General features: G+C 42.4%; 1 protein-coding gene across 1 annotated transcript; it reads right to left on the reverse strand.

Moving 5' to 3' along the window:
• Positions 1-289: 289 nt before the first annotated feature.
• CYP2U1 (cytochrome P450 family 2 subfamily U member 1) lies at positions 290-14,997 on the reverse strand. The gene is made up of 5 exons (XM_005484737.4): positions 14,410-14,997; positions 8,139-8,771; positions 4,776-4,937; positions 3,635-3,802; positions 290-3,219 (listed from the first exon to the last, which is right to left on the reverse strand). The coding sequence occupies exons 1-5, from the start codon at positions 14,846-14,848 to the stop codon at positions 3,041-3,043; spliced, it is 1,581 nt and encodes a 526-aa protein (XP_005484794.2). The 5' UTR covers positions 14,849-14,997; the 3' UTR covers positions 290-3,040.
• Between the last annotated feature and the right edge of the window lie 1,308 nt (positions 14,998-16,305).

The raw sequence follows: 16,305 nt of genomic DNA on the forward strand, positions 1-16,305 counted from the left end.
ACCCCCTCCTGCTGACAATTAATTTGCTTTTTTATCTTCATTATCTCCTACCCTTCCCTCTGCTATTCTAGTTACGTGTTTTTTTAAAACCTCTTTCTATCATTTGATCATAACATGCCTGGCAATGTTTTTTTCCCAATTTCACTTTGTTTCCCCACCTACTTCACTCCTCATCCAGAGTATTTTTAACATTTTCTCACTCAGAAGCTTTTTCTGCAAGATGTTAAGATGGCAAACACCACAAGTTTAGTCAGTAAGTGGAACTCATTGAAATGACTTTTCAAAGCTGTGAAACACTTACTTGGGAATTACTTTATTCAAAATAAAAATACATTGAAGCAAAGAAATTTTAGAAATAAAGATATTTTCAGCCTTCAGAAACAGTCACCCACTTATCTGGGCATACATTTTTCAACAAGGCATTTGAGATGCTTCCTCTGCTAAAAAAAGGAGAGGGGGAGGATACATTTACAAAAACAAACCAACTTTGCTACCACTCTTTTCAGTCGGCCAAAGATGGCAACACACTTTGAAAACTACAGATTTTGCTGCTTTTATGCTATTGTTGAGCTACTGTTACGGTATCCTGTGAAAATTTCAATGCACCTGGAAGGTATGAAAGACAGGTATTTATTGTCTTTTTTTACTCCAACAGCATCCTGTATTCTAGCACACTTTGAAGTGGTTGGAACTTCCAGTCAGCAGTTTTAGCATGTGGCACATTGCAGCATTTGATCACAGGTACCACCAAAACCCACATTCTCAAAGTAGTATTTGTAGAAGGCTAATTCTCAAAGGTGACATTTTAAACTAAACTCAGCAGGCAAAACAAGCACAAATATGTACAGTTTCACATACCAGGGGATTATGTGAATTGCATCTTCTTTGGAATCTGTAAAAAAATACTAAAGTGCTTTTCAAATGTGTCTTCATTGATTAAAAGGACAGGTATTTTGTAAAAGTGATCAGTTGCACACCAACATCATTATGTTGTTTAAAGAGGCATTTCAACAGAAAGATAAATATTATCAGCACTTAATTTTAGCTTCTCAATTAAGCATAATTTTAAGATTTCCAGACAAAAATCCCAACCCTATAGAATCTATTTATTCATTGGAAAATACAAAATTAAATTAAATAAAGTGCTTAATTCTCAAGTACTCTCAGGTTTTAGAGTACATTCATTAGCATTGGTACCAAAATCAACTTTTTATTGTACTAAGTTTTCAAAAACTTCATACCAAAAAACCAAACCCACAAGCCTATATAGTCCAAAGTCAACCTAATTAAATTGAAAGGCATTGAAAGTTCTCACAGAAACAGTGGGATACCTCACCAACCAAATACATAATTCAAAAATTAAGGCACTCTGTTATTCAAAACAGGTAACAGAAAACCTTAATTTAAATGCAAAATAACTATCTTACAGTCTTTGTTAGGCACTACCTGGCTTTTAAAACTTCAAGGTTAAAAGTGACAAAACCAGACATTAATTTAAAGCTGAAAAGTTGTCTCTTCTACAATTTAAGTTTTGTTTCTGCTGTGGAATACCCAATTCCAAATTACATTCAAATTCACATTCTAGTCTTGGAAACTTGACATTAGGAGGACTCCAAGTATTTTCTACATCTCCAGTGATGGGAAAAAAATCTTTAGAAGAGTACATAAGAACTTAATTAATGTGATATGAAATTCTGATAGATCAAAAGGAGTGTAGAGAAATTAAAGAAGGATTAAGAACAACTATTTAAAGGTTAGTTGTTACATAGCCCCCCAAAAGATCACTTTCCACGTCTGAAATACAAGGCAAGACTGAGTGTCCTGTTCTGAAACAATTAACATGAGGTTTCCTCAGCAGCTGGTTTGACAGTGGTTAGGAGCATTAAGATTCTGCATGTGAAAAAAGTACTGATACACTAATGCTGCATGAACTACAGATTCTTTTACTCTATATGGAAGATAATAAAGAGAGACCCATCCTCCTGTTCCTGGTAAATGCATAAGCAGCACCTGTAGTGATGCCATATTTGAAGTCTCCAGTTCCCAAAGCCAGAGGGAAGTACTATCCACGCTGCCTGTGGATGAACAACCTGAGCACCAGCCCCGACTTCAGGACTTCAGTACACTGCAGACTGTAGTGCTTTCCCCAGTGAGCTGCTGCTGGTCCCCTCCAGCCTGCAGCCAGTGCTGCCATGAGGTAAACAATGAATGCCACAGGCAGCACAGATGGCTTGAATATGTTTGGCACCAGAGAGAATGGAGTTCTGCTCTTTCTTCTTAGAGAAGTCCGCTCTTGTTTGCATTCTGACAGAAAACATCTGCATCCTGATGCTGCACACTCATTCCATGTTGAGAATATGGCATATTCAAGGATTCCTTTGGCCTCAAATCCTGGCTTTTCCAACTTGGTAGCTGCTTTTTTATAGTGAGCCCTGAATCTCAAGGATATTTGGATCCAATCTACTACATCTATAAGTTAGCTGAAAAAAACAATCCTCCAAAGTTAAAAGTAATGTAATTTTGTAATTTCCAAAAAGTATAAGTAATTATTTAAGCTCAGTTACAATCTTTCTTTTCACAGAAAATGCTAACAATTCATTAATATTTTTAATATTACATGATGTGCTTCACTCCTTTGGTAAATGAAATGTTTATGTGTGGCTTTCACAATTTTTCACAATTACTATTTGCCAGAACAGTAACAAATGTTTTGGACCATTCTCCCATAATCAACATTTGATAAACTGACCATAATAGGCAGAGGTTAAGCCCACCAAGTTTTAATATCAAATTAAAAACTATGCTGTCAGTTCATTTGTGGAATGCAACAGCTGACAAAAAAAAATCTTTCCAGAAGGCTAAATGGATCATTCTCACTGACTAGGAAGGCCTAAGCAGTTGGGGTTGTTTTCTGGAAAGAAAGTAACAAAATAAGCTGGAAATAATAATAATAAAAAAAAAAAAGAAAGAAAAAAAAAGAAAAAAAAAGCTGTATTTTAAAAGTGCAGTATTTCTTTGCTTAATCTTTTTTGACACTGCATCATTTCTTCAAAGCTATTATGTTGAATGGACATGGAGCTAAAGTTAGACCAAACCTTCCCTCCATAGATGGTTTTGCAGCATTTTCAGGGTACATAAAGGTAAAACTTTGCATAAGACTTGAAAAAATCAAGAACAGCTCCATTTTTGCCAACTGCTCTCCCATGCACACACGTTTACCTAAAGAACAATTAGAAGAGAGGTATTACTGGCTTTATACAGTTGACCTCTTTGTTAACACACATGTAATTCCCCTGTGCTACCATAGTCCAACAAAGGCTCAAACTACTATTAAGCTATGACCTCTGAAGCTCTGGCCTCCTGTATTTGAGTCTACGCCTTGCTCAGCTGTACTAGTTCATATTAACAACATTTACATCCAAAGCAAAAGTATACCAAAGGACAATTCATAATTTCTGTCTAGTGACTGGCTTCTTAGGAGCCCAAACCATTTTGCAAGCCACCAACTGTGATAATAAATCTATTTCCATAATTGGTCCTATGTGCAACTTTTACATCTCTCACTCCCAAGGCCCTACACTTGAAACACCACCACCCACCCACCCAGCTAATGACTCCATGTGGATTATCTTACCCATTCCAAAAGGAATGAATGACTCTTTCTTTATTAGCTGGCCATTTTCATCCAGAAATCTTGATGGTTGAAATTCATCTGGCTTCTCCCAAATGTTTGGATCTCTGTGTACCGACCACAGGTTGGGCACAATCACACTACCCTTAGGAATAGTATATCCCTGGAGCACTTTAAACAAAAGGAGAGACAGAGATGTGACAAGTTGCTAGAAGGAAACATGAGAAAAATAGCAGTAAAAAGACAACAAGAGGATGTCACAAAAAATTACATAAATTCCTAGCTGTGGGCTGCAAATGTAGCAAAAGCTGAAGGCAAAGGTGGTCTCTGCTACCCTGCTTCAGTCAGAATCGCACAAGCCTGAGCAGCTGGAAAGACACCAAATTACACCAACAGCTTCTGCAGAGAGAAGGAAGCAGCAGTTGTCAGAAATGCACTCTGCAGCACCCCAATACTGTGACCCACTTTCCTCCTGCTCCTGTGCTGTCACAGAGCCCCACCAAAGTCAAAGGATGAACTTTGAACTGTTGTGACACAAGGGTTTTGAAATGACTAGTCTCATTTCAGCTTGCTGCACCTCACTCCCCTGCAAATCAAAACATTTAGAAAAGCTGATCAGTTCAGTAACAATTCAGTAGTAGGTTTAAAAGCTGAGTATTGCTCTCTCACACTGACTTTGGCCAGTGCTCAGCTATGTTTATGAAAATACATAGCTGAGTTGGGAGGTGCTATTTCTTAATGTTTTCTGTACGTGTGGAGGTCAGTGGTGTAAGCCTTTATCAAACCAATCACTCTAAACTGATGTTTTCAGACCTCTGTGTCAGAATGCCAAGAACAGCTCTGCTGCTTCAGGTACAAAGCTGCAGTCTCAGCTGCCAGCTATGGACTCAGCACATTAGTCAATACATGCTGACTCCCAGAGAAGAAATCACTGGAGATTAGAAAAACTGCTGGATGTCAGGTCAGACATGCTGCTTACATAGAGAACTATGTCAAGGCCTCCTGCTTCCTAGAAAGGACATTTACATATTTGTTTTACAGGTCTAATACGTAAATGAGGTCTTTGCAAATTATCACTAGATACCCCATCACATCTTCAGCCCCAGAGGAAATGCTGTAGTAACAAGTCTCTAGAAATGCTTACCAGCAGTTTCTGAGGCCATTCGAGGAATGGAAAGGGGAACGACTGCAGTCATCCTCTGCACTTCCATAATGGTTGCCTCTGTGAAGGGCATTTGAGCCTTGTGAGCAAGAGAGGGAACTTTGTCACGTCCCAGAACTGCTTCGATTTCTGCATGGACTTTCTCTATTCAAAAGGAGCAAGAAAAAGAAAGAAGTCAAAAGACATAATATGTGAGAAGACAATCTCAATTTCATCTGACTGTGCTTGCTTCACTGTTTACTTAGATGTCTAAAAAATTACTTCAAGATGTTATTCCTAGCTGAAACAGCTATGCCAACATTAGCCTTAGGAACAGACTCAGCTATGAAGAGAACAACCAAGCACAATCTTTACAAGAGTCAGGAGTAAAGCTACTGAGCTGACAGACATTGCTAGCACTGAGGTATTGGAAACGTACAGAAAAAGTCCTGCTGCTACTCCAAATGTATTCATAATCTTATTTAGGAGTTTAATTATACAGTCATTTGAACGATGGGAAGATCAAGCTTCTGCTCTGCAATTAAAAACTTGAACAGTGAGAGAACTGTGTGCAGTGTGTGTCTGAGCATGAAGAGATGGGAAAGTTTTTCATGCAGTTGCTTTAGATACTTCATTGTGGAGCAGGAATTCTGGTGCTGTTACTGCAAGCACTGAAGTCATTTAACTTGTTAAGGCCATTTCCTACTTTCTATTCACAGAACCTAAAATCAGGTATTTCCCATTTCCCCCAAAGGCAGCAGCAGTACTCCTTTCCCTTTGCAGCTCTTCTGCAAAGTCCAAAAAATTCATGAGTTTATCAACTTTCTCATTCATGGGGAGAAAAAAAGATCAAATTATTTCCTTGCCCTTTCATTTCTTTGTATGTTGAAGCCTCAGCATACAAATAATTCTCTTCATAGAAGTTTCCAAATTCAGGACTTGCTTCACCAACATACATACAGGATGATGTACCTTTTCTTGCAGGTAACTTGCAATCTGGCTACACCACAAAAGATCATCTTGGAGAAGGAGACCTCAAAACTAACCTTTATTCAATAATAATAAAAGTCAATTTTTATTTTTACCCGTTATATCCTGCATACTTTGTGGTTGTTCCGCTTGCCTTTTCCAACCAGGCTGCTGATATTCTGAGTTTTTGCTCTTTTCTCTCCTTGACAGCGATACAAGATTAAATAAAACCTCAACGCAAAAAAACTCTCCGTTTCCCGAGCAGCATCCCCACTTGCTGCCTGAACTGCGTCTGAGGAGCCGCTGCTGCCACCTACTGGGTTTGCCCCAGAAGAAAAGCTCATGCATGAGGAACATTGAAAAACACAAAAAATACAGCAAGAGACGTGCTGACGGTGTGGCTCTTTGTGGGGAAGAAAGTTCTTTCTTTCCCTTCTATTAGGGACCTATTGTAGCCCTATATTCAGGCATGTATGTTCACAGTAATCTAAACAAATAAATAAAGTTTTCAATATTAAAAAAAAATATAATGAGACTGTCTCATACCGAATGTCACACCAGTGCTTTATCCTGAACAATTCATTTGTACATTGTTTCTAAAAATACGAGGAACTATACAGAGAGCAGCCAACATGCTGCTCACATTTCCAGCTGCAAAATGTAAACTCCAGCAGCCTCTGCAACAGCATGTTATTTGAACTGCTCCACAACTTTTCATATTTTTAAAAAACCTCAATGATCTTCAGAAGTCAAGGGCCAAAACAAAGTCAGGGAACAGAACAAACCAAATACTCCCCATGGCTTCACCTTATTGTCCATCCACATCATTCTCTATTTCCGTGTAAAAAGCAAAACTTTTTTCCACAGAGAAAAATACTTTTTTTCCTCTGATAGCCCTTAGTTTCCTTTCCATGCCTGCAAGCAACTTTTGCTACTTCTAAAGGAAACATAATTCCAGTATTTTCTCTAGGAAGGAAATACATTTAAGAGAAATGTATTTCCAGGAACAAAAAAAGGGGCCCACACACAGCTCCAAGGCAATCAGGATAAAAGGAATGGGATATTAAAAGTGATGCAGTCTGAACTACTGAGCATATTTAGATTACTTGACAAGAGCCACAGCATAAGGGGAAAGCAGAGAGGTAATAAAATTGTTAGAGATCAGCAGAAAAGTGAAAATTGACTAGCACATACACATACAGCACCAGGCAGAAGGAAAAAAAGTTTAAAAAAACAAACACAAAACTCTTCTGGATTCCATTTGTGTAATTTAGAATGCATATAATCCATGTAAGTGCATATCAAGTCAAGCAGTGATAACAGACAGCATTAAAACAGAAGAATAAGCCTGTGCAATAAAAGTTTACTTCACATTTGTCCCCAGTGAACTCTCTCCCTGTTTTGCAGTTTGTTTGACTTTGTGCAATAAACTGTGATCTTGACCTATTTGAAGAGATTTTTCCAAACAGATCCAACTCAGGGTAGATGAGACTACTACTGGTCATGACCCACTTAGTTTTGAAAAATTCCAAAACCAGAGATTCTGTTAACTCTCAGGGCAATCTGTGTCACTCCTTTGCCATGCTGACAGGGCAATTTCCTTTCCTAGTATCTGATCAGAATTTTCTTGCAGTAGGTGGTTTCCACTGCTTCCCTTCCCTTCCCTCCACAGCACACCTCAGAGGAGACTGCCTCCATCTTCTTAACATCTTTTGATCAGACAGTAGTAGATAGCATAAGGTTTCCCCTCAGTCATCCTTCTCTAACACTGAACAAGACCAATTTGTTCTGCCTCTGTCTGTGTCCCCCCATCCCTCATCATCAGCAACCCATCCAACTGCCCTGAGCACTGATGGGGAGAGGCCCTCTAACAACACTGGCAGCTGGTGCTGTGCATTTGTGCAAATCCAGTTTGCTTAAGCTGTCTCTGATTTGATCCTCCCCTACAGCAGGTGGTGTTTTACTTCCCCAGACTCTGCTGCCAGGTCCAAGAACCTCCCTGCTCAGGGAGCCATAAAAGCAGACCTTATTAGCACTATGGACTTCACACATCTTCTATCACTACTACAAGCCTGGAATGTCAAAACTGCCAAACTTTTTCAAACATGCTAAAGTTCTCTGGAATTGCTTGGGAAAGATAAAGTTGTCCCAAACTAGAAGAAATTCCCAGGTTAAAGGGCTATTTAGCACTTAATATATAGCACTAACCCAGAAATCATCATAGAATAGCAGGATAGAAGATGCCTGATTACACACCAGCCTTTCAATTCACACATACAACACAAACTGCGGGCTCTCCAAATGATTCCTTCGCTGTTGCTGCCTGCTTCTGTTTCGGAGCATCCATCTGGAGCTTTACAGTCTGGGATAAATCACCTACAATAAAAGTAATCTCACCTTGTACTTCAGGGTAAAGAGACATGTAGAGCAGACACCACAGCAATGTGTTGGAAGTTGTATCAGTGCCGGCGATGAAGAGATCCCCAATGATAAAAAACAGGTAATCGTCATTAAAACTGCTCTCCTTGTTGTTCTTCTCTTCCTCGGCATGGATGAAGTACATATCAATGAAGTCCCTGGGATTTGCTGCATCCAGTGTGTCCCTGTGCTGGGCAATTATTCTCTTCAGAAAAGCAGTGATGTCCAGCTCGGTTTGCCGGAGCTCGCGGAAGGGCCCAAAGGGAAGGTAGTAGAGCCAGGGGCAGATGTTGACCAGGATCATGTAGCTGTTGACACTCAGCTCCAGGGCACGGGCCATGTTCTTCAGCATCGTCTTGAACTCAGCATCCTCGTAGTTAAAGCGCTTGCCAAAGGCCATGGAGCAGATAACATTGGACACCGCGTTGCGAATGATCGGGAAGGGATTAAAGGAATCCTTGCCGTGCTTCAGCATCTCCTCCTTCACAAAGTTCAGCTCCTCGATGATTTTAGGCTCTAAGCTGTGTCTCCCTACTCCAAAATGACGCAGTGTTGATAGAGAGAATTTCCTCTGTTGCTTCCACACAGGACCATAAGGTGCAAAAATAACACCTGAAAGAAAAAGGGAGAGACTGAAACCAAAATGCCCAACTTTCAATTAGAAATAGTTAGCCATGCCTGCAACCCAAGAGCCAGAAAAGAGGCAAATGATACACAGCAAATCTCTCCCAAGCACCCGTCTAGGAGCTAAAGGAAAAACACAAGGTTCTTTATCATAGCTTTTGGAAATCCTGTCCCTCCTTTTCCTCATCACTGAAACAAATATCCAAGTTACATCACTAGTTTCATTAGACTTTGCAAGAAACAAATAGATGGAGAAGAGGGAACAGTTAATTTGGGATATATGTTAGATACAGCCTTTTCTCCCCAATATCCTGAGACATGAACTTCTTCAGCAAGGCATAACAGAAGACATTAAAACACAAACTGATTTGCATTTTCCCCCTTCGTGTTACAGAAACTTTTTGCAAGCGTGTCTATTACAAGAAAGCTTTATCTTTAAGTTATAATAAAAATACAGGATACTCACACTGCAAAAAAACTGGGAAGGTGAAAGCAGGTTCAGGGACACTTGGCAAAATCCTGCTTGATATGCATCTCAACAGTTTTGATGCCTGCAGGCACTTGTTCTAGATGATTGAGTCATTAAGAAACACCATCTAAATTAAATCCCAATTACTCACTTTCAAACAGAAACATCTCTTGTGTTGAATTAAAAGACCACACCAAAGACACCACAGGGTAACAAATACACAACCTGCAATTTCTAATGTACTCCATGGTTAACCTGAGAAAGTTTAGTCATCAAACATGATCTAGTTCTGGATTTGTTCTAGGAAAACAACACCACCTTTTTGAAATGATTTTTTTCTGGAAACAAAAAGTTACTTTGTAAAAGCAACATCAGTTTTTCATCTGTCAACTGCAAACCGTAACCTTGAATTTAAACAGAGAAATGGCCATAATAAAATAGAAGTAGTACATAAGTACTAAAAGATGCATCATGTTTCAATACTTAACATTACTTACATTTCTACTAGTTAATGTTCCAAGTTCTTAATGCTCAAAGAATACAAACACATGACCTAGCTTCAAACCTCCTAAATAAGAACATTAGGAAGAGTCAGGACAAGCTCAGAATCAGCTGAATTTCATTTTCTCTGCATGAAGACATTCCTCAGGCAATCTATTCAAATGCCCACTTCCTGGCTCTTCAAAAAAACAGAACCAAAATCTTTCCAGATTTTCTCTCTCAACTGTTTCCTGTTAGCACTGGTGTCCTCAAGTAGGTTAAGTGAAAAAAACAGGAGTATTTGGGGCTGGATTTGGCCAAGAACCAACCTGGGTTGAATTTGGCCAAGAACCAAGAACCCTGGGTCTCCAGGCTTTGTGGCTGGGTTGCAAAAGAAACATGGATTTCTTGGAACAAAACAAAGTTATCACTGTTTCTATCCCACAACAAATATCTCTAAAACAGGCTATGCACCCACAGTCTCTTCCCTTTTTTTGGGGGGGTTAGGAAAATTAGTTTTAGGATCCAAATACTTTCAATAAAACAAAACAGATCTATTGTCTTGAATGTAACAGAGACTTGCCTAGGCCCACAGAAAAGCTGACACCAACAACAAATGTCCCCACACGCAGCGAGCCTGCAGTGAGCATCGGTGCTTTCTGACGTCCCCAAACCCCAAACTGCTGCAGAATACTAACAACTGATTTGTAAATTGGGAAATAATTGCATAGAAGACAGATTAGGGAAAAAGAAGAGCATAAAGACAGAACAACAGAGGAAAGAGAAGAAAGCAAACTCTCAACTGCATCCCTAGCAAGATACAATAATGGAATAGTCCTTTGCTGATTTCAAAGAAAATCTGCCCGCCCTAAAAAGCCAAGTTACTCAGCACAGACATCTCTACTCTTTAAAAAATCACAAACAACAACCTCCCCTGTAAAGAAATTAAAGCAAAACAAAACAAACAACAACAAAAAAACCCTGAAGGCCATACAATAATAAACTCTGAAGCAACAATAACCGGGACTTCATGCTCACTACAGAGGCTGAATTTCTATGAGCTGATAATGAAACCCTTTCAGTACAACCAACAAACTCAGAAAACCAGAGAGATCATTTTATCCCCCTTTTTACACAAATAAAATTAAAATCCTCACAAGAAGCAAAGGCTTACTTACTCTCCTCCATCCCTCACATTTTTTACTGCTAGCTCTAGTGCAATCCTGGGAACATTGACAAACACTGCACTCACGACATTTAAAAACATTCAACTTCTGTGTTGCCAGATGTCCACATGTGGATATGCACAGGGCAGGGCTATAAAGGCAGACAACCACTCTGACTCCATGTACTCTGCAGATTCAGTCTTTGCTACCTCTCCAAGCTACAGAATACAAAAAACTAAAATACTAAAATCAGACCACAGATCTAGTTTCTCCCCAGTCTACTACTTCTCTTTCTGCAGATGTGATGATGAATTAAGAATTAAGAATTGACTACTACCTTCTCCCTTAAGTTCTTATGGCATTTTCTATCCTGCCAAGAAGTATTTGCCATTTCTGATACCTGCTCTCCCCCAGGCACAATTATTTTCTTTTCATCTTACATGCAATAGAACCACACAGCTTCCATTCCATACCTGGCAGGGCAGCTCAAGGTAAAGACAAAACTATACCAGCAAATGTAGCTCACAAGAAAAGATCTCTGTAAGTTCTCACCACAATAGCTCACTTACAGAATGAAGGAACCCAAAGAACCCAAGGACATGCAGGAACCCAAAAATGGACACTACACCTCCCAGAGCTGTAGTACCCAAATTCTGAGAGGTAGAGCTGAAGGATGAACATCCTGCCCTTATTGTTTCCTTTCCTAGGACATACCAACACAACTGCTGCTGTCCTGACCTGCAGAAACATCTCACCCACAAACCCCTGAAATTATCACCCAAACCAATCTTAAGAGGCCTCCAGTTTGAGTGCTGTAACCCATCTGCCTCCCCCACAAACCACAGACGAAAAAAACAACACTTTGTGTTAGCACAAACACAGCCTGGCAGAGGCTCAGTCATCTCCTCACGCCACCACCAAACCAAGGCAGCAGAAGGGACAGCACCTGCAGCTTCCACTGGCATTTGGAGAACCAGCTTGTGGGGAGCAGCGGCCCCACTGCCCACATTCACCCTTTGGGCACTCAGAACACACCAGCCCCGTGGTTCACTCTACAATATTCCTGCATCTGGGGCAATCCAGCATGCTAACATGAGCGCCTTGGAACAGCTGGGGATGTTTTATGGGCCCCTGGGCAGCCCTGATGCTGCAGTCCTCATGCCTATGGTGACCTTACAGATAAAACCAAACCCAGAGCAACACAATGTCCCTGCCACAGCGCAGCACAGACAGACACTGGCCCTGGGCTTGCATGCAGCATGCTCTGGCTGTGCGCAACAGGTTCCTGCTACGTCCAACTCTCCTGCAGCACCCACTGGTGGAAGCCGCCAGCTGCCCTGGCTACTCTTCGTATTCAAAAAATCTGATAAAGAACAAGATACATATGAAATTCACAGCATTCAGGGGAAAAAAAATCTAGCCGGAACATGAGGATTTGCAGCACTGCTAAAATTATCTAACTCCTCTTCCCCTTTCCTCCTCCAGTTCTTCATGAAGTACTGCACCTAAAAATACTCACGCATGATAACAACTTGCCAGTAAGATCTGTCTTGGAACAATATCATTAAACCAACACAATTCACCTTTTTTTTTATTCTTTAAACTGATTTCAGTAATGGCACCTGATGCCATTTTTATAAACATGATCTAGGTTCCTCACTTTCTTCTCTTTACTAGGTCAATTCTGGTATAGGAAAAAAAAAAAAAAAAAAAAGAAAAATGCTTCAGGCACTTAAAAACCAGATTTCCCTAGCCCTGGAAAAAATAAAAAAAGCTACGTCTCACAACAAGCTAGCACACTAACAAGCCTTCTGAGGTCCACCTCCTAAACTGAAAAAGGTAAGTATATTTCCATAAACACAGAGATCAGTAATGACCTAAGAAGTAAACATGAAGAAATTCTACCTGCAGTATTGTCAGCACTGTTTAAACTCCTCATGCTTTTTTTCTACAAAAACTAGTAACTCTCTTTTGGACTTAAAAAGAAAAAAAAAAAAAAAGACAACCAAACCCAAACATGCTCAGTAAGTTTTGACAAGCAGAATAACACATTTGCAAATATCTCAGCAACAGTAGCTTGTACACAGGCAGCGCAGAGTGCGCGGCCATGGAACTCCTCAGAAGCCTGATCTCTGCCACTGCTACCTTGGTAAGAGCTGGGGGGGTGCTCAGTTTCATACCACTGCCCAAGTACTCGAAATTTCTTCCCCTCACACAGCCAAAATCAGAAAGATGACAGACCAGCTGTGCCTTAAAGCCCTGCACAAATGGCAGCCACAGAAACAATGAGGCTGGAACATACCTCGGAGATTGATTCCAACCCATGACCAAACATCACCTTGTGAATGGGACCATGGCACTGAGTGCCATATCCAGCCTTTCCACAAACACCTCCAGGGATGGTGATTCCACCATGCCCCTGTGCAGTCCATTCCACTGTCAAACCCCCCTTTTTGTGAACAAATTCCTCCCAATGCCCAACTTAAACTTCCCCCGGTGCAACTTGAGGCCATTTCCTCTTGTCCTATCCCTTATTACCCAGGAGACCAACCCTGCCCTGGCTACAAGCCCTTTGCAGGCAGTTGGAGAGAGAGATAAGGCCTCCCCTTGAGCCTCCCCTTCTCCAGTCTAAAGCAGCCCAGCAGCTCCTCAGTCCCCTAACTGCACACAGAGCTAAAGGCTCCCCAGTCCCGTTACTGCACACAGAGCTAAAGGCTCCTCAGTCCCCTAACTGCACACAGAGCTAAAGGCTCCTCAGTCCCCTAACTGCACACAGAGCTAAAGGCTCCTCAGTCCCGTCACTGCACACACAGCTAAAGGCTCCCCAGTCCCGTCACTGCACACAGAGCTAAAGGCTCCTCGGTCCCCTAACTGCACACAAAGCTAAAGGCTCCTCGGTCCCCTAACTGCACACAAAGCTAAAGGCTCCTCAGTCCCGTTACTGCACACAGAGCTAAAGGCTCCCCAGTCCCCTAAATGCACACAGAGCTAAAGGCTCCTCAGTCCCCTAACTGCACACAGAGCTAAAGGCTCCCCAGTCCCGTTACTGCACACAGAGCTAAAGGCTCCTCAGTCCCCAAACTGCACACAAAGCTAAAGGCTCCTCAGTCCCGTTACTGCACACAGAGCTAAAGGCTCCCCAGTCCCCTAAATGCACACAGAGCTAAAGGCTCCTCAGTCCCCTAACTGCACACAGAGCTGAAGGCACCAGGCACTTCAGCCACACAGATGCTCTGTGGTGCACGGCACCGCACTGCGAACTTCGCGGGGATGCTGCACCTCAAGGCAGGGCGAGTTTCTCTCTGTCAGCAGCAGGGCGAGGGACACATGCGAGGAGCAAAAAGCAAACAAACAGTTCAGTCCACAAGCGGTGGGAGTTGTTTATAAATTTCGGCAGAGCAGACCCGATCCCGAGCAACCCCCGCTCCGCATCGCTCCCAAGCACCACCCCGGCCACCTCCGGGCGTGCGGCAGCTGCCCGGCGGGTTTTCCGGTGCCCCCGGGCCCTTACCCTTGTGGTGGGTGATCATGAGGACGATGGGCACGGAGGGCCGGTCGCTGAACACCTCCGCCTTCTGCACCAGCGCCTCCCGCACCGCCCCGAAAGTGTTGAGGATGATGAATGGGCGGCTGCCCACGAAGAGCCGGAAGATGCTGCCGTACATCTTGGTGAGGCCGGTAAGGAAGACGTGGGGCGAGAAGGCGGGGGAGAGCCGGTCGCCCTTCACATCCACCGCCCACCTGCGCAGCAGCGGAGGCGGCAGAAGGGCGAAGGCGAAGTTGCCTACGAGCGGCCAGGGCGCGGGGCCCGGCGGCAGCCCCGACAACGCCCGCGGCCACCGCCGCAGCAGCCAGTAGCAGCCGAGCCAGCACAGAGCCACCAGCAGCAGCTCCGTGGCCGTGGGCGGCCTCAGCAGCCACGTCCGAGCTTCCGTGCTCGTCCCCGCCATCTCCGCGGGCAGCGGCACCGCCGGCCTCGGCTCGCCGCCGGCGCGTAGCGGTTTAAGATGGCGGGGGCGGGAGGCGAGGCCGGTGGCGCCCTGACCCCGGCCCGCCGGGCCTGTGGGCGGGGAGCGGGCCCGGCCCCGACACCGCCCCCGCGCACGGCACGGCGCGACAGAGCCCCGGTTTGTAAAGGATTGAAGATTAACCGCAGTCCTGCTCGTGGGAAATAAAACCAAAAAACCAATAACAACAAAAGTGAGCGCTCCTCCCCACCCCCCCGCAGGACTTGCTTTCAAATGCTCCTTACGCAAATTTCTATTTTTTTAGCTGTTTAGAGGGGAAGGAAATGCAGATGGATCCTTTTTCCCTGTTCCCGAACACAAAAATCCGGCAGTTCGAGGGAATACACCGAAACTTTCTGTTTCCATAGCCAAGGACGAACCTAGAACCACGTCCCAGCTTTAGGTCCCCTGCTTGGCAAATGCAAAACAGTACAGTGAGGCTTCAAAGAGAGGCGCTTAAATTTTAGAGGAAAAAGACATGCAGCTCTCCTCCTTTCCCTCAAATAAAACAATAATAAAAACCTCAAACACAGACACAAAAACCCAAAACACACCCAAACACCCCAATCCCCCAAACCCACCCAGAAGTGGTGTTGAGGGTAACTTCCCACTCCCTCTAGTAAACACCTTAGTACACTCTTCCCAGCTGATCAGCAATATAAAATTTAACCCCTAGAGAGGTAATTAGACATCATAAACTGCCACTGTCTGATCTTCCCAATAATTTACTGCAACATCAGTGGGTTTAGTAAGCACTCTTGCTGTACCCTCACTAACAGAAAAGTATTCATGTTTTGCCCACAGTGCTCCTTCTATAAAGTGATCCCCAAAAACAAAACCATGAACAGAATAAAGGGAGCTTTCCCAATAAAAAGGGTTTTGCTAAACAAACTATTTTTTTAAACAGTTGAACATTCAGTAAAGATAGTGACAAGTTGCTCATAAAATAGTGGCTAAACTGCATTAAAAAGGTTTTATTGCAATTATACAGAAGTTACAGCAATTTCAGAAATACATAAAGCTTTAAATAGTCAAGGTCAGTTTTCCTCTGAGCAATTAAGGCAACTGTCTCTTTAATCTAAACAGCAAGTGGACATTATACCAGCCATGGAGTGAACAAAAGATAAAAACTAAGAACAGATTTAGACTGGCAGAATTGAATTCAGCTTTTATTTTCTCCATATTTGGCAGAAATTCAGCAGCTAATTACAATGTATACAAATAAAATGCATCTATTAGAAAAAAAATATAAAAACAGACAAAAATTTAGCTGAACTAAAGATATTTTATATCTGAGTCTCCAGAAAAGTTTAAATTCTGTAGTGTAAAAATAAGAAGCTAAGGTATTCAGCACAGCTGAAACACATGACTGTTTTTGTCTGTTTTCTTTGTACAAGAGT

The sequence above is a fragment of the Zonotrichia albicollis genome, chromosome 5 (assembly GCF_047830755.1).
Source record: "Zonotrichia albicollis isolate bZonAlb1 chromosome 5, bZonAlb1.hap1, whole genome shotgun sequence".
In the NCBI taxonomy this organism is placed as follows: Eukaryota; Metazoa; Chordata; class Aves; order Passeriformes; family Passerellidae; genus Zonotrichia; species Zonotrichia albicollis.

Excerpts from the sequence above, each read along its gene's own strand:
- CYP2U1 (XM_005484737.4), bottom strand. The coding sequence starts at position 14,848 with ATGGCGGGGACGAGCACGGAAGCTCGGACGTGGCTGCTGAGGCCGCCC. Across the intron at positions 3,803-4,775 it reads AATGGCCTCAGAAACTGCTG|TGCTCCAGGGATATACTATT; the intron begins GTAAGCATTTCT and ends TTTTGTTTAAAG. Across the intron at positions 3,220-3,634 it reads ATTCATTCCTTTTGGAATGG|GTAAACGTGTGTGCATGGGA; the intron begins GTAAGATAATCC and ends ATTGTTCTTTAG.